This window comes from Nannospalax galili, unplaced genomic scaffold, assembly GCF_000622305.1.
Source record: "Nannospalax galili isolate Female #2095 unplaced genomic scaffold, S.galili_v1.0 scaffold281, whole genome shotgun sequence".
Classification (NCBI taxonomy): Eukaryota; Metazoa; Chordata; class Mammalia; order Rodentia; family Spalacidae; genus Nannospalax; species Nannospalax galili.
The window spans coordinates 5,379,136-5,405,328 of record NW_008349068.1 but is presented as its reverse complement, the minus strand read 5'-3'; the positions used below and the strand labels follow the sequence as shown (position 1 = coordinate 5,405,328).

The window sequence follows — 26,193 nt, the reverse complement described above, 5'->3', positions numbered from 1 at the left end:
TTTTTTTTACATTTGCTACATGTCCATGGGGGAGATGATAAAAAGAAAACTCTCAGAGAAAAGATGTTGCTGACCTAATCACATAAACACTCATGTTTTCCCAGCATGTTTTACAAAACTGCACTTCTCTCCTGCCACCCCTAACTGGGAAGTTGCTCTCCTCAGGCAGCATCTTACATGCCTCAGACCACACTGCAAAGAAAGGGGAATACAAAAGAAACTTCCACATCTTTATTTTCCAACCTCCAGTGGTTTCAACCAGGGTTCTCTTGGAGCAGAAATCCTATGCCTTTTCTCACTCAGAGTTGCTGAGAAAGTATAATCAGAGGTTTTCCTATTGTGCAAAGGAATTCTTTTCCTTTCCCATATCTGCAAGATTTCTGTTTTCAGCAATGTGCTTCCCCGTCCCATTTCTCTTTCCACAGGTAATAGAGGGAAAGCTGGCTCCATTCTTGGGCAAGGTCATTAAATTTGCCACCTCACACGTATACAGCTGCAGCCTTTGTAGCCAGAAGGGGTTCATCTGCGAAATCTGTAACAATGGCGAGATCCTCTACCCTTTTGAAGATATTTCAACAAGCAGGTAAAGAATATCTTATCTTACAAAAGAATATCTAAAGGCTAGGCTTGGTGACGCACACCTGTAATCCCAGCACTCGGGAAGCAGAGGCAGGCGAATCTCTGTGATGTCAAGGCCAGCCTGGTATGCATAACAAGTTCCAGTCCATGCAGGGCTACATAGTGAGAGTCTGTCTCAAAAAAAGAATGTCTGAGTATGTCATTTGCACTTTTATTTGGCCAAATTGTGCCAACTTTTGTCTAAGTATTATATGTCTCTCTCCTAACCTGACTCAGGTTTCCCTTGTTATTGGAGAAAATCTTTCACCCTTTGGTTTCCTATTTCCAGTCCTTTATCTGCTACCTTTACAAAGATGGAGTTAACAGAGTTGCAAAGAAACCCCACCTAACTCTACCTTATTAGGCAATAACGTTCAGGTTCAGTTTTAGAATGACAATTAGGAGGAGAAAATCCTGCCTAGCTTTCAGAGCTAAGTGACTGGAAATGGGAAATCACCTTCTCAGGCCAAACCTAGATTGACTGCTAGAACTGCAACTCTAACTCTAACCCCAGTGGACAGCCGCCTACTCACCACATGCATTTCTCCACAGGCGCAGCAGTGCAGTGATGAAAGTTTTAGGACCCAAAGGAGGGAAAAGTGGGAATTTTGTGGGATTAGTTTTCTAACCAAAATAATGTTTGGGCATCAACACATCCACTGATTGATGGTTGATCCACCCCCCCCCCCCCCCCCCGCCACTAACTTGGAATCGGAATTTTCAATATTGCCTCTCAATTCTAGAAGTATACATATCACATTCCTTTGCACCCAGAAGCATAACAGAAGTATGCACTCTGTGTGTGCACTAGCTTCTTTGGCCATGAATGTTATGGCTCATTTCCACCCTGCACAGCTCACTTACATTGTGGTTCAGAGCAGAAGGTGAGGCTTGGAGCCAGGGAAGTTGCAGCATGTAGGATAAAACTAAGATAGTAAGGTTGACTCAGCCCTTTTGGCCTCTTTTTAAGCTCAGAGACTGTTTGTAAACATGCAAGAATTTGGGTTAACTCCATACATAGAAAGACACACAGATACCACACACACACACACGCCTCTAGTTTTCTGAGTACAGATCCTTAATTCATCATGTATAGATTAGGCACCTTTTTTGGACATACGTTGTAACACAGAACTTGTACACAAATGTTCATAGCAACAGTGTTCTTGATAGTCTAAAAACAGAAACAACCTAAATGCCTTTCATCTGAATGAATAAACAAAATGTGACCTATTCACAAAGTGAACTATTTATCCTTCAAAGGGGATGTAGAATTGAAACCTGCTACAACATAGACTTGAAAGAAACTGGATGCAAAAGACCACATATTATATGACTCTTATTTTTATGAAATGCCCCAAATAAGCCAATCAAGAGTAGATGAGTGGTTGCCAGGGACTTGCCGGGAGAGGCAAAAGGAGTGACTATTGATTGGGCACATGGGTTTTTTTGATGAAGCAAGAAGTAGATTCTAGAAGTAGATTGCAGTGACACTCACATAATCTTGTGACTCTCCTAAAACTCAGTGAATTGTACTCTAAAAGGGTGAATTTATGGCACATGAATAATATTGTAATAAAACTGCATAATAAAAAAATGTAAATCAAAATGTTTCCAACCAAGCTGGGTTTGGTAGCACACATGCCTTTAATCCCAGCACTTGGGAGGCAGAAGTGGGTGGATCTGTGTGAGATCAAGGCCAGCCTAGTCTACATAGCAAGTTCCAGGCCAGGGGCTACAGGAAGACCCTGTCTGAAAAAACAAAACAGAAAGATGCTTCCAACTGAGTAAGTCATATGTTAGGGGGCAGAACACGTCTCAGTAAATTTAAGAAGAAAGAAAGGAAAAAAAGCTGCCAATCAATAACTTAAACTTCCACTTCAGGAGGCTAAAGAAGGGGGTTCAGGGCACAGTGTTTTCATAGCATGAAGCATGCGTGAAGCTCTGCTTCAGTCCTCGGTACTAAAAGAAACTAAAGAAGAGCAAGCAACTCAAAACAGCTGGGAAAAGGACGGGTAAAGATTAGAAGAGAAAAACCATAAATTGCTAAAATCAGTAATGGAAAGGTACAGGAATTAAAAGAACTATAACTTTTAAGCCAGTTTATTCCAACAACCTACACAAGTTATATAAACTGACAGATGTCTACAAAGATGGATTACCAAAACTGATGAGAAGAAATAGAAATTCAAATAGACTTACAAATGAGAGACAAAAGTACTCATTTTAAAACATCCCACAAAGAGGCCAGATGGCATCACCTGTGAATCTTCTTGAATATTTAAAGAAATAATAACAACCCTTCACACAAGAATAAAGGCATGAGAATTGACTTAATATGTATGTATATCCTCAACATGTGCAAAGAATCGGAACATTGATGGAACTTCAGGAAACATGGATGCATCCATTGTGACAGATGCCAGTAACAGACAGATCCAATAGGCAGAGAATCTAAAAAGCACATGGTTAAACTAAACAGCACTGTCCAGTACATGGGTCTAACTTACATCTACAGAATACTTCATCAGACAGCAACAGAATAGGTGTTCTGTCCAATCACAGGTAGAATGTTCACCAAAGAGATTACATTCTGCAGCCTAACACACATGAACAAACTCAACAGAGTAAGTGTACTCTCAGATTACAATGAAGTTAAACGAGAAATCAGTAATAGGGAGTGGGGGGATGGCTCAGCAGGTAAGAGTGCTTGCTGTGCAAGCAACAGGACATGACTTAGAATCCCCAGTACCCACATAACAGCCAGGCCTGCCCATGCATGCCTGTAACCCCAGTATTTGTGCTGGGAGGAGGGAAGACAAGTGAATCCCAGGTTCCCACTAGCCAGCCAGCCTAGCTGAAATGTTCAGGCTCAGTGAGAGACCCTGTCTCAAAAACTAAGGTGGGAAATGATAGAGGAAGATACCCAATGTCTGTTTCCATCCTCTGCACACAGATGCATGTGTCCACATACACATGTGCATATACCTCACCACATAGTGCTCTCTCTCACTCTCTTTCTCTCTCTCTCTCTCTCACTAAAATGAGCAAAAGAAAGATAGGAGCATTAGACAATTAAACAAAATGCTTTTAAATAACGGGAATTGATAATGTATGTTAATTTGAGAGCATGCATATGGATGTTCATGATTACCAAAACTGGAAGCAACTATGAGTTTGTCAGTAGGTGAATAAATTATGGTATATCCATACAGTGGAATATTATTCTGCAGTAAAAGAAATGTGCTAACAAGTCACAAAATTCTAGGACAATCTAGAAAACAGAAAATTGTAGAAACAGTTTTTAAAAAAATCAGTCTTCCGAGATTCTGGACAGGGGAAAGATGTTTAGGTGAAACAGATCTGGAGGACAGTGAAAGCATTCTTTTTGATATATTAGTGGGGCACATATGACATTATATTATATATTTGCCAGAACCCAAGAATTGGACAACAAAGAGTGAACTTAGTATAAATTGTGAATTTTGAATAAATAAACATATCAGTATTGGTCCGTTAATTGTAACAAATGTGCCACACTGCTACAATATTGTAATACACTAATAATAAGGGAATACATTGAGGGTACATGAGAACTCTGTTATTAAGCATCTGTTCATAGAAACAGTTGACTCCAAGATCAAAGCTGAACCATCAAACTTTACTAGAACAATTTCAGATTTGTAGAAAAATTACAAAGCTAGTACAGCATTTCCCCGCACCCAGCTCCCAGCCTGACATGAGACTGGTGCATCTGGTAGAATGAGTGAACCAGTACTAATTTGTCCCCTAGTTGTTTTTTTCCTTATATTTCCTTAGTTTCTGCTAATCCATTTTCTGTCAGGATAGTGCATTCCATTTCGTTTTCACTTCTTCTTATACTTTTCTTAGCCATGACAGTTTCTCAGATTTTACTTATTTTGAAGATCTTGACTATTTTGAGGAACATTCGCACCCTTGTTGGGTATGCCTGAATTTTGTTTGAAATTAGACTAAGACCAGCCATTGTTGTGCATACCTGTCATCCCAGCAACTCATGAGAGAGAGTCCAAAGGATCACCACAAGTTCAAGGCCACCTGAGCTACAGCATGAATTTGGATCAGCCTGGCCTACACATAGCAAAATCCTATCTATAAAAACAAACAAACAAACAAACAAAAATTAGACTGGGCTTTCTGCACTTGAAGAAGAGCACAGAGGTAAAGTGCTGTTTTCATCCCCTGCTCTGGCAGGTGCCACCACCATCATGGCTTATCACCTTAGTGTTTACGCTAGATTCCTCTGCTGTAAAGTTACTCTTCCTCCCCTCCCACACTGTCCTCTTTGGATGGAAGTCACCATGCAGCCCTCCCATAAGGAGTGGGGAGTGGCTTCACCCTCCCAGGAGCAGAGCATGCCCAAAATTATCTGAAATCCTGTTTGGGAGATTTGTCTTTTTTCCCATTTACTTATTTTTGGACTTATTTACATATTCTCATCAGGAAGGATTCATGGTGCGTTGTGCACATCACATGCACAGCGATTTTATGCTTTGGGTTATATGATATGGGGGGTGTTTGCTTGCTGTTGAGAATTTTCTTCCTTTCTGGCATTACCAGTTGCTGCAGGCTCATACTTTAGATCTCCTGCCCTCTCTGAGATGCAGCCACATGTCCACGGAGACTTTACTGGAGAATAACACTCAAGGCCAAGAGCTGAGCAAGAGATTTCACACATATTTTTGAAGACTGCAGGCTCCTAAACTTGTTCCTTAACTAGGAATGCACACCAGAATCTTCTGGAAGATTTGGTTTAAGTCCCAGGGTCTTTATTTTCAAAGAGCACAGGAAAGACTGTCCCCTCAAAAGTAGTACGGGCATTGGATCCAGAATCCCTAGATTCTCACCAAATGGCCCTATTGTCCTGTGCACAGGCTCAGGAGGGCTTTACCCAGTGGGACAGAGCACGCAGCTATTGGCAATCCTGTTTCTCCCTTAGTCAGAGGAGCTCTCCCAGCCTGCACTGTGTGAGTCAGAAGGAACCTTGACCTGACTTCCTGGAATCCAGATTGATAACACTTCTCAAGAACCCATTGCACTTCCTCTTGGTGTTCAGTTTCCAGTTAAACTCCGAGAGCAATTTATACAGTCTATGGGAAAAGGCAAAAAGAAATGATGAAAATTTACCAAAGGAAACTTTTAGTCAGAAACGCCAAGTTGGTAGTTTAAAACCTATTCATTTGTTGAATAAATCAATATGATAAATTAAAATAATTTGATTAATAAGGTCAGTTTTTAAATGTGTAGCTGAAATTTTTGTGAATGAAAGAATAGGATGTATGAGATTTGCCTCAAAATAATCTGGGGAGAACATGAGTGGACGAGAATGCCAAAAATTGGCAGAGTTGAAGCTCAGTGAGAGGTGTACAGGAATTTATTGTGCTCTTCTCCTTATTTCTGAGTATATTTGGCATCTTCCATAATAAACCATGTTTTAAAATTTTTATGTAAAAATTTTAGAAAGAAGATATTTAGAAATTCACTAAATTATGCCTTTGACCATCCTACTAAATTCAGCACCTCTTTGTCCTTAGTATTTAATATTCTTTTAGATCCAAACATCATTTTAGCAGTACTATTATAGTTTAATTTCTAAAAAAAATTTCAGGGCTGAGCAGATAGCTCAGTGGATAAAACACTTCTTATGCGAGTGTGAGGACCTGAGTTTGAATCCCTAGAACCCACATAAAATCCGAATGTGGTGCCCATGCCTAGAATTGCAGTGCTCCTACAGTGAAATGGATGGTGGGACAGGGTGATCTGCAGAAGCTCACAGGCCAGCTCGCCTGGTGTTCACAGCAGCAAACAACAAAAAGACCCTGCCCCAAACAAGGCAGAAGCAAGCACCAACAACCGAGATTGTCCTTTGACCTCCACGCATGCTCCATGGTACGCGCACAGCAGCACTTACACACACAAATGTGCACACACATGCACACAAGAAAAAAAAAAACAAAACTTGCAGGTATTTGAACTGTTCTCACTAAGTGATCTCTTGAGCATGTCCTGTGTGTGCACTGGGCCAGGTGCTGGAGACACAGTGAGATGACCCTTGCTCACAGCAGGCAGCTTGAGGGACATAGGAGTCATGAGGCGGTTCTGTTAAAACATGTTGTCACATCCACAGAGTGATGTGCGTTGTAGGAGAGAAAGAAATGTTCCACAGTGTCTGGGATCTTCATGTGGAGTCTCGTGCTGATCCAGGTACTTTAATATTGGAATATACTCAGTTTAATTTTAGCACTGCTTTTTTAAAAATTATGACCATATAGCAATCATTAGTCAACTTGGACTTTCTTTTCCTTATTAATCATTATGTAAGAGAAAACTTCCTGACTATAATTTGAAAATATGCCCCTAGTGCCAATTTCTAGGGCTTCCTCTCTGACACAGGGAGAGAATATGCTGGAATCATGAGGACTGGAAAAAATGAATATTTACTAATACCAGTTCCAGCAGTTTACATTCCTCAACGCATTCTTATGCGTGTCCACTAAGGGAACAGTTGTCACCTGTTTTAAATTTTTAAATTACACTTTATTTATTTTGTGCACTTGCATGTGTATATGTGCATAGTCACATGTGCCATAACATGTGTAAAGATCAGAGGACAATTTTCAGGAGTCAGTTCTCTCTTCTGCCATGTGGGTTCTGGCTGTCAAACTCAGGTCATCAGGCTTGGTGGCAAGTACCTTTACCTGCTGAGCCATCTTGCTGGCCCACTTTTGTTTTAACAATAAGGAAACTTAAGTTTAGAGAAGGCAGTTAACTTGCCCCAAGAAATAATGCAAAAAAACCCATAAATACATCTGACTCCAGCAGTCATGCTTTTTCATTATACATCACTCTTTCTTCATACTTGTGGTCTTCAAAGGAGCCTGCAATATATACCCTAAAAGTAATTGGAAAAGTTATTTAGATCTGCCTTTATAAATACCTCCCTGAAGCTGCACTTGTGAATGATCCCTTTACTTGCTCCCCTGGGAGTTTGGACACCTGCCATGGTCAGATTGAGAAGGGGCAAGATAGACCTCAAGTGAAGGAAGGGCTATTGTGACAGGGATAAAAGAGGAAGTCCCACTCTGCATCCCCCAGGCAGGGAAGCTGAGGATGCCTCACCTTAACCCCAAGTTGTTGCACCATCCCATGCTCCCCACCACCCCTCAGACACATATTAAACACCTACATCTCTTTACCTTAGGTAAGAAAAACATTATGTCCGAATTGCAGGTTTTTAAATACAATAGAAGATGCTGCTTTACCTAAACTTAATCCAGCATTCATCCTTTGGAAGGCTACAAGGAAAGCAGCTTTAAGGGTAGATAAACACTTTAAAACAATGACAAATTCCCACATCCTAGAGAAACAGAAATCACAACACACTTCCTCCTTGAGAATAAGAAATAAGAACTCTAACTGAGAATTACAGGTCAGAAGATTAGGGAGATAGTGTACTAAGACTTCAGGGGAGACAGCGAACATAGAAGAGGCAAACAAGGTGCATGAACCCACAGCGACTGGGACTGAGGCTTCTCTTTTAAATCCTTAAATTGTCTCCAATGCAGCTTTCTTTCAAACATCTCCACACTTCACTAATCGTCTTGCTGTTAAGGACCTCTTTCTAATGCTGCTAAGAGGACATCCTGTTTTCAGCATTTCTGTGAAGATGCTATTCTTGATCTTGAAATGCTTTAGGACTACAAGTACACAAATACTTCATCTTGAAACACTGCATGCATCTGTCTTGATGGGAGGCCTGCAAACTCAGACAGTCGTCCTAAGTCAGTGCCATCCTTCCTGTCCTGGTCCATTTGGCTTGGCTGATTTTTTTTTTTTTTTTTATGTGTATGAGTGTATTGCGTGCATTATGTGAGTGTACCCGTGTCATGCAATGTTGCGGACGTGAGAAGATGGCTTTGGATTCCTCTGGAACTGGAGTTAAGAATGGTTCGTAGCCACCATGTGGGTGCTGGGAGTCGAACCCAGGTCCCCTGCAAGAGCAGTCAGTGCTCTTAACTGCTGAGCCATCTCTATAGCCCCTGCTGATTTTTTAAAAATATTTTGTTAATTATTTTTATTTTACGTATATGAGTGTATTGCCTGCATGTGTGTAAGTGCACCCATATCATGAAATGCCCATGGAGTTCAGAAGAGAGCGTCAGAGCCCTTGGAACTGGAGTTATGGACAGCGGTTTGCCACGATGTGGATACTGGGAATCAAACCCAGGTCCTCTGCAAGAGCAGTCAGTGCTCTTAACTGCTGAGCCATCTCTCCAGCCCTTTGGCTGATTCTTTTTCTTATGTGACAGGCAAGATATCCACACAAGTATTCAAATACAGAGTGTTATACTCTAATGACTTTTTGACTGCTGTACCCTTTGGGGCTATACTCAGATGCAGGTATTCTGTAAGATTATACTTAATACTAAGTTTAGTGTCCTCATATTGTATGCATTCCATAAGTACTTATTGTGTGTTAGCTCACACAAGTGTGTATGCATTCATTAAAATGCTGGCAAAACTTTTGAAACTAACCAGTTAAGGAACTTTCAATGTTCCCAAATCTAGAGCAGCATACTGAAAGTGTGAGGCGCACAGGCCAGAGTTGCTGACCTGCCTTTTTAGGGATTTCTTGGATTGGCAGGAGCACTGGCCAACAAATTTGCCTTTGGGAAGGTATCAGAGTGGTATTCTTCCTGCATGTTACAGGGGCATTTACTCAGGAGTTTCTCTTCTAAAAGGGTTGGTGCATGAATATGCACGAGGTTCAGAAGTACAGACTAGACACTGCTTGCCACGTGGTCCTCATGCTCCTCCAGGAAATAACAATGGCTCACAGGACCTTGAACACACGGACACTGAATTTTTACATATGTTAACACACTCTACCACCACATCCCGTCTTAATACTTTGAAAGAACCCTTCCCGCATCAGTCTTGAGAATGAATATTGGCCTTACAGAAATGCGCACAGCGAGTGAGACTGCCTGAGCTCCTTCTCATTTCCATATGGAAAATCTGTTTCATCAAGTTAGTTCACAAAAGAAAAAGAGAGGGGAAATATTTTTTAAAGCTTTTCCAAGGCCGGGTGTGATGGCACACACCTTTAATCCCAGTTTTCAGGAGGCAGGTAGATCTCTGTGAGATGGAGGCCAACCTTGTCTACATAGTGACATAGTGAGTTCCAGGCCAGCTGGGCTACAGGGAGTCTCTCTCTCTCTCTCTCTCTCTCTCTCTCTCTCTCTCTCTCTCACACACACACACACACACACACACACACACACACAGAGCCTTTCCAAAGAACTTAGAAAATGAAACTTGTTGCATTCATCCATCTGGCCAAACTCCAGAATCATCCAGATTGTACAGCATTGTGTCAAGGTCCCTGCTAGTTCACTTGACCTTTTGAAGCATCCAGTTGCCAACCCTACTGCCCTGACCATGAGGACCTAAACTTGTTGGGGAATAGATGTTGTTCTTGACGTTGGCATTGGCACTTTCTGCCTTTCAAGTCTCATGGACTCATGAAGTTTCAAATACCTAACTGCAGTCAAACCTCACAGAGGTTTGTTTTAAAAAGAGAGATGCTGCATTATTATGTAAATGTTGAATTCCTTCTTCCCCTAGAGCCTAATTTTTCTCAACAGAAATTGAATAGTGCATTAGGAGCTATGCTTTCTGTTGCCATTTCCCTGTTGCATATAGACAATATGCATGGAGAGTCAATGTCACATGTTTTGCCTAAAGTTGTCACTTAGGTGTCAAAATAACAATAATAGTAATAATAAACTGCAGGTTTGCCCCTCCCCCCAGCCTTAGAAAGGTCTTCCATTTTCCTGAGGAGTCAGTTATAGTTTGTCATTTTTTGGAACATAGTTGTTTGTGAAATGTTTGGGCAGCAGGGTGTTTTGAGGGGAGGCGTACAGGTGCAGTAAAACTTGAGAGGTGAGAGCAGCACTGCCCAGAAGCAATCTTATACTGTAGCTTCCTATTTGTTCAGCCTCCATTCTGTGAGTCCTTGCACAAACAGACTGAATTCCTGGCCTATGGCCTCATCTGGACTCAGATACACATACATTACATACCCTTTTCTCACTAATCAGCCTGACACATTCCTTTGTTGGTAAATGGTTCCAAAGCAAACACTGTCAGTGTACCTAATTAGCAGGTTTGTGGGCCGTGCTTGGCAGTCCTGCCACATCCTGTTAACAATAGAGGGCAACAGCCTTGGCTGGCTGGCTTAGGGAGGAAGAGCTGCCCCCATGTGTAGACTCTTTTTTAATGACATTTCCCTTCTATGGTTTTTCTTGGGAAGCAGCCACGGAAAGAGTATTGTAGTGGGGTGTAGAATCTTAGAAAGGGCTGAAGGAAACCTGGGCTTCTCTTCCTAGATGACTTTTCTGGGGAACTACCTGTTTCCACCTGCTGCTTGTTTTTCTGACTCTGAGATCACATTGCTAAGGAACTTTCCCAGTGATCCCCTAACGCTCAGTGGAGAACAGACCACCTGGGATTTAGAATCATCAGTTTAATAGAAGGGACTGCAGAGACCATGTAGACATCTGGAGAGGGGGAAAAATACTAGTCCAGTAAGTACATATATCTTGTGAGTAGCAGGAAAAGGGTAATGAGGTTCCAAAATGGGATTCTGCTCCTTGTAGGCCTCATGACTGCCCACTCTTCAGTGTACTTCAGTCAAGATTAGCCTTGATTTGGGGAAAGAAAAAAAATGCTTTTCAGCACAGTGCTGGGTGGATATTGAGGAAGGCGTATTCTGAAGTTTGGGTTTTCTTTTTTTTTTTTCTTGTTAACTTTATTCAAAGAATAACATAGTAAGTGACATTTCACCTAGGTCCAGGGGCTTCATATTCTCATGCCCAAATTCAGAATATCTACTAACATAGACAAGACTTTTATGAACCCCTTGGGGCTGATCCAACCCCTTCTGCCATCAGCCTCTTGATAAATACAGTGTTCACCTGGTGAAGCCATCACTGTCTTTGGAGACCATTCAATAGATTGTTGTCAAGACATGTTTCTTACTAAGCTTCTAAGTTAGATATCTCATTAATATTGCCTTGTTTTTACACATTCCAGACAACCTAATCTTTTGTTGTTTAGAGAGGAAAATGTGCATCATCGTTTAAATCTATTTTAACTTTCTAACTATAAAATGTTTACTATAGAAAATGTGAAAAGTACACAGAAGTATAAAGACATTCTCTAGAACTTGTTTTTTTCTACACATATGCATGAATATCTAAAACTAGGGTTATCTTGAACAAATAATTTTATAACTTCCTTTTTGTCAGATTATATCTGACCCCCAAATAATCACACTTAATCTATAAACTTTTATTGATAAGTAATTTTAAAAAGAAAATTTTAAATGGTTTAAAAATTAATAAGCAGGGGCTGGAGAGATGGCTCAGTAGTTAAGAGCACTGACTGCTCTTGCAAAGGACTCAGGTTCAAGTCCTAGCACCCACATGGCAACTACACACTGTCCTTAACTCCAGTTCCAAAGGAATCTGAAGTCTCTTCTGACCTCTGAGGCATTGCACAACACAGGTGCACTCACATGCAGGCGATACACTCATACATATAAAATAAAAATAATAAATAAAATATTTTAAAAATTAATAAGTAGAGCCAGGTGTGGTGGCGCACGCCTTTCTTTAATCCGAGCACTAGGGAGGCAGAGGCAGGCAGATCTCTGTGAGTTCAAGGCCAGTCTGGTCTACATAGTGAGTTCCAGGACAGCTGGGGCTACAGGGAGACACTGTCTCAAAAAGACCAAAAAAAAAAGTAGAAACAAGCTAGTTCATGGAGAGATCATAGTCTTCATCATCTGGGCCTACCTACCTACCTTAGAATGGCATATGGCACCTTTCTAGGCTCTTATTAGCAAAACATATGAGAGCTTTCCTTCAGCTGTGCCTTTAGTGATTTATATTCATGCAGTAATTTGTCATAATGCTTCAGCAAAGTTGACTGATTTTGATACTCTTTACCGGAGGAAATTAAGATGCAAATTCAAACTGTGATTCAGCCTCTTTTTTGAAAGAATATAAACTCTGTGAAGAAATGAACATGTTCTGTTTTGCTCATTGCTCCACTTGGAACAGTACATAGTAACTGCTCAGTGAGTAATTTATGAATGGATGGATGGGTGGATGGTTTGCTTTACTTTAATTTTGCAAATCTCTACTTATTAACATACTTTATTTAAATGGTTTTAAATGGGAAACTTTTAAACTTGGCTTTTAAACTAATCTTAGGAAATTTTAATTTAAGTAGACATTATCACAATATGTGACCTTATTGAGTAACAGCTAGCAACCTACCTTATGTTAGGGACATGTATGTTTTGTTGGGACACTGAAGGCAAAATCAGGCGAGAGATAATATTTAATGTTTGAACTTTGCTAAACTACTCAAATAATTTAATTTACAAACATCTTTCAGGTCACTTTTAGTGTATACTTTTCCTTCAACACTGGACTGTAAATAAGTAACCTGAGTACACAATGGGGAAGGGAAAAAATATTTACCTTTCCATTCAAAAAATGTTGACTTTTCAGACTGAGCAGTATGTTCTGAAATTAACTGTTTTGTGCTTTTGAATTAATTACAAAAGGCTTAATAGTATCTTAGGTTTGTCATACTTGTGTGTACTTGGAGATTTTTTTTTCCTGTACAGCTACTCTTGAGAATATGGATGGTAATGTCATTAAAGCTGTCATTTAAAAAAAATTATTTTTTATTCCAGGCTGAAGAGATGGCTTAGCAGTTAAGAACACTGACCCTTCTTGCAGAAGACCCAGGTTCAAATCCTACCACCCACATGGCAACTAACAACTGTCCATAACTCCAGTTCTAGGGGATCCGACAGTCTCTTCTGTCCTCTACGGGCACTGCACAACATGGGTGCACTTACCTACATGCAGGCAATACACACATACACATAAAATAAAAATAATAAAATAGTTTAAATTTTTTTAATTTTAATATCAGCATCTAATACATATTACCATATCTTTATTAAGTACCTACAGGATTCTGAATATTAAACCACTCAACATTGCTGTATCAAGAAACATCTGCATATGAGATCCACAACTACCAGTAATCATCTTTTCTATCCCTGTTGTTCCCAAAGTACTTATAATATGTAAAGACTCAGCACATCACAGGATACTCGCACACTGTCTCTATTTGAACTGAATCACACCAAAGCTTAGAGCTCAACAGAGCCAGGGTTTGCTCAGCAGTCCTGGGCCATGACTCCCACCCCACAGAGGCTGCAAGCCCCACCTAGCAGCACGCCTATGACTCCTGGAGATTCAGCCTGCGGAATCTATGGCCATTCCTGCTGTCAGGCACTAGCCCTGAAATTTGGGGGCACTCCAAACCATCTTGAGGAATGAGACTTCACCACCCTGCACTAGGCTCACTTTTGGGGTAGTTGGTGGTCATTGTGGTTCTCACAATTAATGGGAAGAATTCTATAGCCTTTTAACGAGAAAATAGAAAAAGAAATAATTCATGGGAAAACCAGAAGTCTGTGAATTGTTTTGCAATGAGAACAATAACATAATAGATAAACTTGTAGATAATGAGCCCAAAACTGATTCAAATCCAGCCTGGGAAACATAGTAAGCCACTAACTGGAAGAGATTAAACATAAACTGGAAGTTCCAGTGTGGGTGGATATGTCCCAAAGCCGTGCTTAAAAAGTTCACATCTACTTTTTTTTTTTTTTTTTTCAAAAAAGGGAATCCTTGATGGTAGAGAAAAAGGAAATTTAAATTAGAAGACTCAGCTGGAAAGCAGCTTGCACCAGTGATTGAAAAGAAAAATCTTCAAAATATGGACTCAAAAGAGACTATCTGGGCAGCAGAGAAGCCCCAGAGTAGGGGAGGGAGCAAGGTCTGAGGTGTAGGAGCCAGAGTGGTTTCCTGCAGTGCCTGCAAGTTTAGTCAAAGACAATCTGAATGTCAAAGTCTCCATCAAGAAAAATGACATCATCCGTCCTCTGGCTTCTCTGAGAGTGCATTTAAGATAGACTGTAGTGGAGAAAGGCCTACCCTAGTCGAGAGCCCCTTCAGGCTTGGAAAATACTGAAGTCTCCTCCTAGGCCGACCCTACTACCAAGAAAGTTCTTCATCTCAGTTTTTCCTACACAGGGGCTTGAGGTCTTGCTCAGGCCACCATCCCAAAACAATGACAGAAAGAAGGCTTCCCCAGGGGAATGGCTGTGCTATTCCTTTGCGGGATTCCTTCACCTGGCATCACTACCCCAGAACAAACCATGAGAAAATTACATAACGCCATCTTGTTACATAAGAGAATAGGCTTGATGGCAGGAGACAAATGGGGATAATATAAAGTGATAACTGTTCATTAAATTTACATCAATAACCAGTGATGTAAGCAACTTATCTGCTCATAAAGATAGACAGACTTATTTTCTCGATTTGTGTGTGTGTGTGTGTGTGTGTACATTTTCTAGCATACTCATGCCTGAACTTTTATTTTGGCTCTACTAAGTGAGAAGTTCAGCTATGTTAAATGAGTCTCAGATTCTTGAATAAACTATTATAAGTATTATAAATTTTTATTTATTTTTAAAATCATCCTTCATAAAAACTTGATAGTTGAAATTTTCAGTTTTATATTTTTAAAAGTAGACTAGTGAATCAACAGAAGTAGGTATTTGTTTTAATCTGCATTAGCCTAATAACATTCTCTTGCCCAACTGCCCCCGTGTTAAGCGTTTCTAAGCATCTCTCAGCCTCCTGAGCAATTTGAGACACTTTAGGAACCTATTCAGAAATCCATCACTCTTATTTCTAGTTCCCAATAGCTACAATTTCAGTATATTCTAACTTAGTCAGCAGCAGTAAAAATGTTTAAACATGCCATGCCTTGATTTTCTCTAAGAGCAAACACATTTTCCCAAAGTCATCCCAAGAAAAGGTAAGCATTTGGTTCTTGAGCATTATAGTGACTGCCAGGTAAACTTTAAAACACAGTTAGTGTCAGAAATGTTAGTTTTTCCCTTCCCCCAGCTTCTGTTGTTTCATGCCGAATCTATTGTGGTTTTAAACTCATCCTAGACTATGACAGACTTCTCTCCCAGTCCACAGATTAGCAGTAAGGATTTATTAAGCATTTGCACAAAGGATGATGGTGAGTTAATGTCCTCAGTAGGGTAGTAAAATTAACAAATGAATTAATTAACCCTTGTTTGCATTCTACTTCGAATCCAGATTTTAAGTAAAGCTTTTGTCAAAGGTATTAGCCCAGCTTGGCTTACAAATTCAAAGTCCAGGTCCAGAAAAAGCCCAGTGCTTTGCGGGTTGCAATTAGGGAAAGCTTTTCCTTAATTAACTCAGGCTTAAAGGGCAGATAAAAACATCATTGCAGGACATGTCAATTGTCTTTCCAAGGCTTGGGGGTCAGCAGGTATTTAGGTGTGTGTTGAATAACCTAAAGGACTGTGTAACTACTAACAAGAGGAGGACCAGAATCCAAATCACAAGACTACAATCAAGTCAAAGTTGCTAGCCCACTTACTAGCTTTGGGACCAAATAAACCACCACCTTGTTTTGTATTATAGCTACTAACTTACAGACAGACTTAAAAAACAGAAAACAAATAATACCTAACTCGAAGCTATTGTTTAAGGATTTTTAAAAGATGATTTATATGTGTATGTATAACACACACACACACACACACACACACACTCTATAGAGGGAAGGGCCACACAAATGTTGCCTGATTTAAATTTTCTGATTTTGATCTTACTATATTTGCATTTGTCATTCAAAACCTTTGGAATAGCTTTACAAACTAGCATATAAGCTCCTAAAATATCCAGATGTTTAGCCAAAGGAGCTGGATCTTTCCAGTCTCGTGCAATTCAATCAAACCATATGATACATTTTTGAAGTCCTCCTGTGTGTCAGCCAAAAGGAAGGGGGGGGGCGGGGTGTGGAGGGATAGGTCAGAATCACTATGAGTAATTTCAGATGTCCTACATTTTGTCCTCTGCAAGATCCCTTGGCCTACCACCTAAAATTCCAGACCCCTTCTTCTCTTCCTACCCTGCTGACAAAAGAGAGGGCCTTTAGAGAGTTAAATTGCTGTTCAACCTGGAGCAGTCTTAGCTGGAGATAATGTTCCAGACCATTGCTGTGAAACTTGGTCTTTCCCCATTTGTCAATACCCACTTATAACAGACTTGTAAGTCTGTTAACTTCCCATTATTTTACTCTTTCTACTTCCCTCAAAGCATGGCACTACTAAATCCTATTATTTGTTTATATAGTATTTTATTCATGTACCTTCAACTTTTTTTAAATTTTTTTAAATTTTTATTTCATGTGTTTGAGTGTTATGCCTACATATGTGTAAGTGTACCCATGTTGTGCAGTGCCTGTGGAGGACAGAAGAGGGTGTTGGATCCCTTGGAACTGGAGTTTTAGACAGTTGTTAGTCACCATGTGGGTGCTAGAATTTAAACCTGAGTTTTCTGCAAGAACAGCCTGTGTTCTTAACTGTTGAGCCATCTCTCCAACCCCTACCTTAGGATCCTTAATAACAGATTTTGTGTATTTGTTGAACAGTGTGCATGCACATAGATGTATACAGTGTTCATAGCACATATATGCACATATAGATTTACTCATGCATGACAGTTGTCAATTTCCTATTTAAGGAAATTATAGAATCTTTGTTTTTGTCCATTTACATAAACAATGACAGAAGAAAACAGCAACCCAAAAGATTAAAGTAACCGAACCCCAATAGCTTTCCTTTAGCCAAGAGATTTAAATAATCATCTTGGTTTCTTGGAAAAACCAGTAATAGCTAGTGACCACATGGGGTGCCATACATAGTAGCTATACACAAAACCACACTTGCATGCCTGATAATGTCCCCTTTCTCCTGTACCCTATCTGATTCATTGTGGGCTCTGCAGAGTGGAAATCAGCTGAGACTCTACCCCTGCTCTGCAAGCCTATCCCTTTGCTTGTCAGAGATCCAGCTAAACCAAAGCCTGAATTTCAAACCAAGTGTAATATCTGAGGCCATTGCATGAACCAAAAATAAAAACACAGCAGGAGGAGAGCCCAACATGAATGAAGCAGAAGCACCATCATGACCTCAACTCGGGGCAGTGGCCTTTAGCAGTTTCCTGTGACCTCCTGTGTATAGCTTGGTCTAGAAGGGGCAAACCATCCAGCCTGTCTCTAACTGGTCTCACATCATCAACATTCCAGAACAGGAAACAATCTGCAGCCAGGAATTCTTGCTTCTTTGCCATAATATTTGAGAAGCAAACCTTTTCCCCTGCATGGATTTAGCTCAACTAGTTTGTAGCAGGTTTGCTTTCTTGGATTCAATAGCCATAATAAAACATCACGTCTGTTCAGTCTTTGGCAATAGACTATTAGATTTCTAGGTTGTGAACTTCTCCCTTATTTGACATGGGCCAATAAGATAATATTTAGATCCAACCTGTTCATAAGATGGATAATCTCATTCTAAAGTATACATCCTAAGAAGCAAAAAAAGATATGTATTGTCCCTGAGTAGCATGCACCCCTTCCTACATCTATCCTGAGGAAGGTGCACACAGGTAATTAAAAGTGTCCCTAAGGCTTCCATCAAAGCAGGTATCCAGGTGTCTTCCTAAGTCCTATTTACTGTGCTTTGTCCGCCCCTTCCTCATGGTCACCCCAGTGTGTCTCTGAATCTATCTATACAAACTCCTATAAGCTACCTTATAGCTTATACAAATAAACAAAACTAAAAAGAGTATAATAGCCCCTTAGGGCCTGTCTCATTCAGTTTGTCAGTTTGAGACTTTCTGAGGAGGAAGCAGCAAAGGCACATTGGCACTCCTTCCCCCAAAGACCATGGAGCAGAATGTGGAGAGAGGAGAGTACAGCTACTAGAAGCATTTACTACCTACCCAACATCTGCGACTTGGAAGACCCCTTAGATATCATCAACTCAATTTTGTTTGCTTTTGCAGAGAATAAGGCCCAAAGATAAGTAACTTGCCGAAGGTCCCCTGCCCCTGGGGCCCACCTGGGCCTAGGACTCAGGCTCCTCACTCCACTAGAACTCTCCCCTCTGCAGTGTTTTATTGCTCTCATTATTGCAGAAGTTGCTGAAATTTAGCAGCCTCATGGTTCACAAAAGCAATTTATTTTATGGAAAAAAAAAAGCAAAAAAATGCCAAGTGGCCTGAGTAGCACATAAAAGTATTAAAAAGGACACAGAGCCGGGCGTGGTGGCGCATACCTTTAATCCCAACACTTGGGAGGCAGAGGTAGGTGGATCTTTGTGAGTTCAAGGCCAGCCTGGTCTACATAGTGAGTTCCCGGACAGCTGGGGCTACAGGGAGACCCTGTCTCAAAAAGACCAAAAAAAAAAAAGGACACAGAAAAATTACCCAGAGAACTTGATCGAAACAGCAAATAGATGTAACTGATGGCCAGTCACCAAGATAGCCTTACAGTAGAGTTGAAAAGTCACAGTGGGTTGGTAAAAAGTTGTTACAGAGTTGTGTCAATATCCATGACACATGTTGTGTCATGAGTATTGACTAGATTTCATTTTATTTTTGGAGACGGGGTCTCTCACTGTGTGGCTCAAGCTGTCCTTAGTCTCAGCCTTCTTGCCTTAGCCTCCCTAAATGCTGGCCTGTTTTTTTTCCAGTGCTGGGAATCAAACCTAGGGCCTTGTTGGGCATGCTAGTCAAGCCATGTACCACTGAGCTACATCCAAGCCCTTTGACTTCTAAATGATATTCTGAATTAATTTTAGAAACCACAGGATAGTTAGTATTTGTTCATTCCAGATATTAATCACATACTGTGTTGAAAATAAATTGTTTTGAGAAATACATGAATAAGAATATTGAACTGGACCTTATTGATTGGCAAGAGTACAAGTCAACAGATGATGCAAGTTCAGGGAGAGGGGTACTGTTTAACCTCTTGGGCACTGCTCTGTGATGCCAGTTCCAGATAGATTAGATCAGTGGGTCTCAGCAGGTTTGATTTTTTACCCTCATGGACATTTGGCAGTGTCTGGAGACCTTGCTCATTACCACAGCTCAGGGGCTAAGGGAGGGTGCTGTGGCATCAAGAACCTCTAGAGGGGAGAACCTTAGATGCTGCTAAGTACCCTGCATTGACAGAACAGTCCCTCACATCAAAGAAAATGCTGCCCAAAGTGTCAGTAGTGCTGAGGTTAAGATTGCAAATTTAATAAAGCAGCAATATGTTCAAAAAAGAAGAGGCAACACCCACTGGATGTCTTTAGTTAATAGCAGACACACCTGTCTGCAATTGCATTCTCTAAGACATTATGAGCCTTTAGTTTTCTGTGATTTACAGCAACAACCAGAGATTGAGTTGTTTGTTCCTTGGTTGAGGGACTCAGACATGAAGACACTGGCCATCTGATAGGTGTTGCAGGAATACCAAAAGGATGTTTTCCTTTCATTACTTGTTGCAATTTTCACCCAGAGATGATTATACTAAAAAGTTAGGTGGGTTGGATCTTATGTTTATCTTATGTGTGTAGGGGGTGCATGTTTGTGTGGGTGCACATGTATGTGTCTCTATGTGTATGTATGTGTGTGTGTACATGTGCACATGCATGCATGTATGCATGCATGATTGTGATGGTCAGAGTCAACCTCAAGGGTCATTTCTGAGAAGGGATCTGGTGCTCACTGATTTGTCTAGACAGGCTGGCCTGTAAGCTACAGGGATCTTCCTGTTTGTGCCTTCCCAAGCTAGGATTATAGGTGTACCACTATGCCTTTTACATGGGGACTGGGGATCAAACTCTGGTCCTTTACCACTTAACTGTCTCTCCAGCCCCTGAATCATATTTTTTAATAGTCACAGGACAGCTAATACCCAGGAGCCGTTGAATCTCTTCCAAGTGTAGGCTAACTTTTACTAAAACACTGCTTCTAAACAGGAGCACACATATATTGCTTTTTGATGTAAAGGCTTTCTTTTTCCTGCACATTGCATTTTTATTACAGAGCTCTATTAATTTGATGTAGGAGGATAGTTTTTCAGTCTCCTTCCTTGTTCTGCCATTGTTCTTTGAGGAGAAATCAGGGGATGGGGTCTTGGGAGGAAACTAACAATTGACTATCTGAATTTGGGAAGATCATTGATCTGTGTATCTATACCACAGTTTAAAAGATGCCTGCTGGGTTACAAATTGTTAGAGAATAGGACTTGGTTCTATTTTGAAATCATTAATTTTGTTATCTAATACTTTTTTCTGTTACTGACCTTTGGCTGGAATGAGCAGGTGCACCCAGTCCCCCACCATTCTATGGGTGTTTGTTGCACCAGAAATATTCGATAAGACTCAATCTCTCCCCTAACTAGGGGCCTGGTATCAGCAGAGATAAGGGAGTGGCACTGAAGGGACTAGGGTGTTTTCTCCTTATCAGTCACTGCCCTAGGGCCACATCCCTAGGTGTATAAATCCATGAGCAGCCTAGACTAGCAAAGAGGGCAGAAAGGAGGAAATTTATTTGATAAAGCTATCATTAGTGTCACTTTAGTGATAGGAACTTACAGAGGTGTGACCCAGTGGAGACAAAGCCTCTGCCACTAGGGGGGAATTGACCTAGGTGGAGGCAGAGCAGACCTGGGTGTGACCTTCATCAAACTAGCAGGAGGGAGAGATAGGGAAAAGGAAAGCCTAGAGGTGACCCAGCTGTGTACAGCACTGCCAGTGTCCAGGAGGCAGGCACCAGAGTCACCTGTGAGGGCCTGTGTCACTTCCTGTTTGCCAGGTCTGTCCATCTATGTTTGCTCATCTTAGTCTCACAGCAGCCCAGTGAGCAGGAAGAAGTCTTGGTCAGCAGCCTTTTAGAAAGGAAGAAACCAAGCTGGGCATGGTGGTGCATGCCTTTAGTCCCAGCACTTGGGAGGCAGAGGCAGGCAGATCTCTGCCAGTTCAAGGCCAGCCTGGTCTACATAGTGAGTTCCAGACCAGCTGTGGCTACATGGAGACCCGGTCTCAAAAAGACAAAAAATAAAATAAAAAACAAATAAAAGGCATTAACTTATTTTCTATACTTGCAGGGGATCCGACAGCCCGTTCTGACCTCCAGAGGCATTGCACAACACTGGTGCACTTACCTACATGCAGGCAATACACGCAGACACATAAAAAAAAAAAAAAAAAAAAAAAAAAAAAAAAAAACAAACCAACAAAAAAAAAAAAAAAAAAAAATGAAGAAACCAGCACACCAAGAAAGTATAATCCACCCAGGATGTCTGAGCTGTGGAGAGATTTGTGATTTGACATGAGCATTCTGACTCAAAGCTCCATGGCTTTTGCTCAGGGTATGATATGCATTTGCTCAGATGGCCAAGCAGCGTGACTCCCACTGGGGTGCCAGGAGCCCAGGGTCCCAGTCACAACTCTTCAACTCTCTGTGTCCCTAGTAAACAATCATTTGCTTCTTTAGGAAGTTGTGTTTTCTGCTCTGCACAATAAGGGGCTTGATGGAGAAACACAGGCCACACAGCAACATGGGTGAAGTCAGGCTGCAGTGAAGCCTCACAGAAATGCCCAAGGGGCACAGCTTATCCTGTGCCAGGAGCTCCTAACCACTTTACCCATGATCTCATTCAAGGCTTGCAGCACCCCTGTGCAGTAGCTGCTAATGTTTGTTATCTCCATTTAGCAGAAGAAGAAACTGAAGCTCAGGTGAGGTCACTTGCTCTAGGGCGCTGTCTAGTCTGCATGGATAGCATACCAGATCCCACAGGCAGGGTGGCTCAGACACAGCAATGTGTTTCTTACAGCTCTGGGAACTGGAAGATTCAGAGCAAGGGACTGGCAGGATTTCTTGCTGAGGCCTCTCTTGCTGGCTCACTGTTTGCCTCACATGGGGTACCAGTGAGAGAGACACTGAGAGCAAATTCTGTTTCTTTTCTCTTTTTTTTTAAACTTTTATTTATTTTTTTATTCTTTATGTGTATGCGTGTATTGCCTGCATGTAGGTAAGTGCACCCATGTTGTGCAATCCTGTGACGGTCAGAAGAGGCTATCAGATCCCCTGGGACTGGAGTCATGGGCAGTTGTTAGCTGCCATGTGAGTGCTAGGATTAGAACCCCGGTTTTCTGCAAGAACAACCAGTGTTCTTAACCACTGAGCCATCTCTCCAGCCCCCAAACTCTGTTTCTTAAAGGGCACTAGGCCTATTAGACCAGAGACACACCCTCCCTTAGGTGGTACTATGGCACCATCTAAATAATCTGTCTCCACAGAGTCACCCAGGGGGCTAGAACTTCATGGGAACTCCAGGGAGACACAAATTGGAAGGAAGGAGACAATTTGCAGCCTTTCCTCTGCCCCTTAATGGCCACTACTCCCCCACCCCACCCCTACCCCCCCACCCCATGAAAGACCTGAGCTGGGAACAGAGACTGCTAGGGGTCCAATGCCCCTGTTAGACAACTCTGAGCCAAATCCCCTTCCTAATGGCTCCAACCAAGTCACTGCCTCCTCTCCAGGGCATGAAGGTCAGTCAGGAATGAGTCAGCAGCACATTAGGGAATAGTACCTCCAGGATATCCTCCACCCAGGACTAAAAGTACTAGAGGAAGAAGAGAAGCCCAGAGTGAGGCCTGAGGACAGCTACCTTTGAAGCCCCTATGAAGCCAGTCCAGGTCTGAATAAATCAAGTTAGGCAGCCCCCTGGGCTCCTGAGGCAAAAAGTCTCCTGTCACTTGTGTGGGAAGAGGAGAACTCAGTCCACACCAGCAAGTCACTGGCTAGAGCAGCTACATGGTGGAGCTTGTTAGTTAGTCATTGTTAAAAACTTCACAGGAAAACAAGCCACTCAGACTCCTGTGCAGACTTCCACTAGGCCTTAACAACAGGCTAGTCATCCACCCAGAATGTCTCCTCTCCAGAAATTTTCTTCCTGACTGTCTCTCTTCCTTGTTCATACTTATGTTCTAAAGATAGGCCTTTAAAGGAGGGAGGATTTTCCTAATTTTAAAAAGTTCACAAAGGCCAGGCATGGTGGTGCACACCTTTAATCCCAGCACCTGGGAGGCAGAGATCCAGGCTGGCCTGGTCTACATACTGAGTTCCAGGCCAGCTGGGGCTACAGGGAGACCCTGTCTCAAAAAGACTGAAAGAAAAAAAAAAAAAAAGCTCACAAAGAGTAATGGGCCCCAGGACATCATTCAGAGAATGGAAATCTACCATTGTACCTTCCTAAACTGTCACATAAAGCCAGTGTGTTAAGAGGGACTGCAGTAGAGTTGCATTCTAGTGTATGATGCAGGGCTGCCCAGCCTGCCGAGGTTCCAGTTGGGAGGCAGTAGACATGTTTCCTGTCGCTTATGCTAGAATCACTCTGCTCTTCTCTCTCTGTGGAAAGGAACTGGCACACAGTACCTCTACTGCTGCCATTGTCTCTGCAATCAAAGTCACTGGGTGGGAGCTGACTCCCCTCCACTCATAAGCCAGCGTGTCACATAAGGCTGGTTCTGATCAAGGAAAAAGTATGTTGCTGGTGAAATTTAATGCTGAGCGTTTTGGAAATAGTCACTGCCCATTCTCTCTGTCTCATCTCTTACCAGGGGCAGGGATGTCCAAGGTAACAGTGCCCCAGGCTGTGCAGAGGCCCTAGTGAGGCTGTCCTGCCCTGCGGCCTTGTTCATCATCTCTGTGGTTGACTGTTGCAGGTGTGAAAGCTGCGGCACTGTCTTCCATTCTGAGTGCAAAGAAAAGTCTGTCCCTTGCCCGAGGTGTGTCCGCCGAGAGCTGCAGAAGAAGCAGAAGTCCTTCTGGCGGCGGCTGAACGTGGACGAGAGCCTGGAGGAGGCCTGCACCATGTTCGAGCTATCCTACCAGAACACTTGAGTGCCGACCAGGCACTCACCCGCAACCACCTGAGGGGCCACTCTCACCCCTGTCTAGACGAGGCTGTTTCTTCTTCATCTAGATGTAGATACATAGGTTTATTTATTTATATACACGTACATATATATCCTGTACGTATCCTTTGTATAACTCATTTGTCAACAGGTCCGCAGAGCTTCTGTGGCTGAATACCTACAGATAGCTGAATTACACTTGGCCATGAATTTCAGCTGCTTGTTCCCAGCAAAATGTGGTTTACATACATTGCTTTATAGTTCAGACCCTTCCTCCACATACACACTGGCTCTGAGGGCCGTTTTATTACAGGACATGGGAGGAAGCATCTCCAGCAGCAAAAGCTTTGGGTTTTTTTTTTCTGTGTTCTTTATTTTTAGCCTCTGCTGGGGGAACTGAGGTAGGAACCACTGTCAATGGCATCACAAGGAAATCTCTAAAACACAAGAATGCTGCTGTGTCCCTCCAGGCCCTGGGTCCCTGGCAGAGATGGGGACAGTGAAGCACAACCTCTCTGCAGAAAGTCAGGGCTCCCTTCTTCAAAAGAAAGTATTAGGAACAGAGCTGGTCTGGGCTTGAAGTTCATCCCAGAAAGTGTTTTCCTGAGTAAAGGATGTCTGGGACCAGTCACCGAATGTCCTCTGTCTGTTTGCTGGCACAAACCCCCAAACCCACCTAATCACATGACTCTCCCTCATACCTGACAATGCGCATGGCTGTCTAAGAATGGTTTTCCAAGACTGTCACGGGGGACATTTATGATTTGTTCCTGGTGCTTGCTTGTGGGGCAGGGGCGATATCTCAGGATTGTCCTCAAACACAGCAGTCTCGGCAGAGGGCACCGAGTGCATCTTGGAAGACACAATGTTCCTTTTTGCAGAATCCTCAGTAGACAACTCCCACCTGTCATTCTGAATGTTTTATTTCTCACTGTCCTTCACAGCACCTTTGATCTTTAATTAGTCTATGTAACCACTCCAGCTTTCATGTTTTGGGTGTTTTGTTTTGAGTGTTTAGTGGGGGCATATTTTAGAACAGGGCTGGCCTCTTCACACTCATGGTCCTGCTGCCTCGGTCCCCAAGTGCTGGGATTATAGGTATGTACCACCGCACCTGGCTTCACTTGTTTTTAATTATTTTAAAATGTCAAGAGTAGCATTTTGAAAAATTAACTCTAAACCGTTAAGAAAATACCAAACTTATAGAGTCAATGAATTTAACTTAATATTATTGAGATAAATAGATATATACATATGTAATTGCTACATTACAAAAGAGTAAAAAGTGCTAACGTAAATACTATGGTAGGAATTCGAAGTACACCGAACCACTTAGCTCTTTGGAGGGGAGTGTCCTCCTTCTACAGTCCCCTTGTGAGAGCCAGTGTAGCTGTCACTGTGGCTGAGACGGCAGGTCGGATGGCACTGGAAACCTGATGGTCAGCAATTCTTCCTGCCTTCACTCTTTCCAAAGCAGGAAGATGTGCTGACAATGCAGCCCTTCTCAGTAGACTCTGTAAGGAGTTTCTCTATCTCTCAAACTGAGCAGATGTCCATTTCATCGTTCT

At 41.9% G+C, this 26,193-nt stretch overlaps 1 protein-coding gene across 4 annotated transcripts in view; it reads left to right on the top strand.

Annotated features, from left to right (window-relative positions):
* Positions 1–25,254, top strand: part of Plekhm3 (pleckstrin homology domain containing M3) — a 188,329-nt gene extending 163,075 nt beyond the window's left edge. For 2 of the 4 annotated variants that reach the window (XM_008846201.3, XM_008846202.3), the window contains exons 7-8: positions 426–583; positions 24,434–25,254. In XM_008846201.3, coding sequence (XP_008844423.1) covers positions 426–583; positions 24,434–24,611 — 336 coding nt within the window. In that variant the 3' untranslated portion in view covers positions 24,612–25,254. Of the gene's footprint in view, positions 1–425; positions 584–13,429; positions 13,485–14,434; positions 15,232–24,433 lie in introns of those variants that run through there. The other 2 variants (XM_029569899.1, XM_029569900.1) reach the window with 2 other exon arrangements.
* The last annotated feature ends 939 nt before the right edge of the window (positions 25,255–26,193 follow it).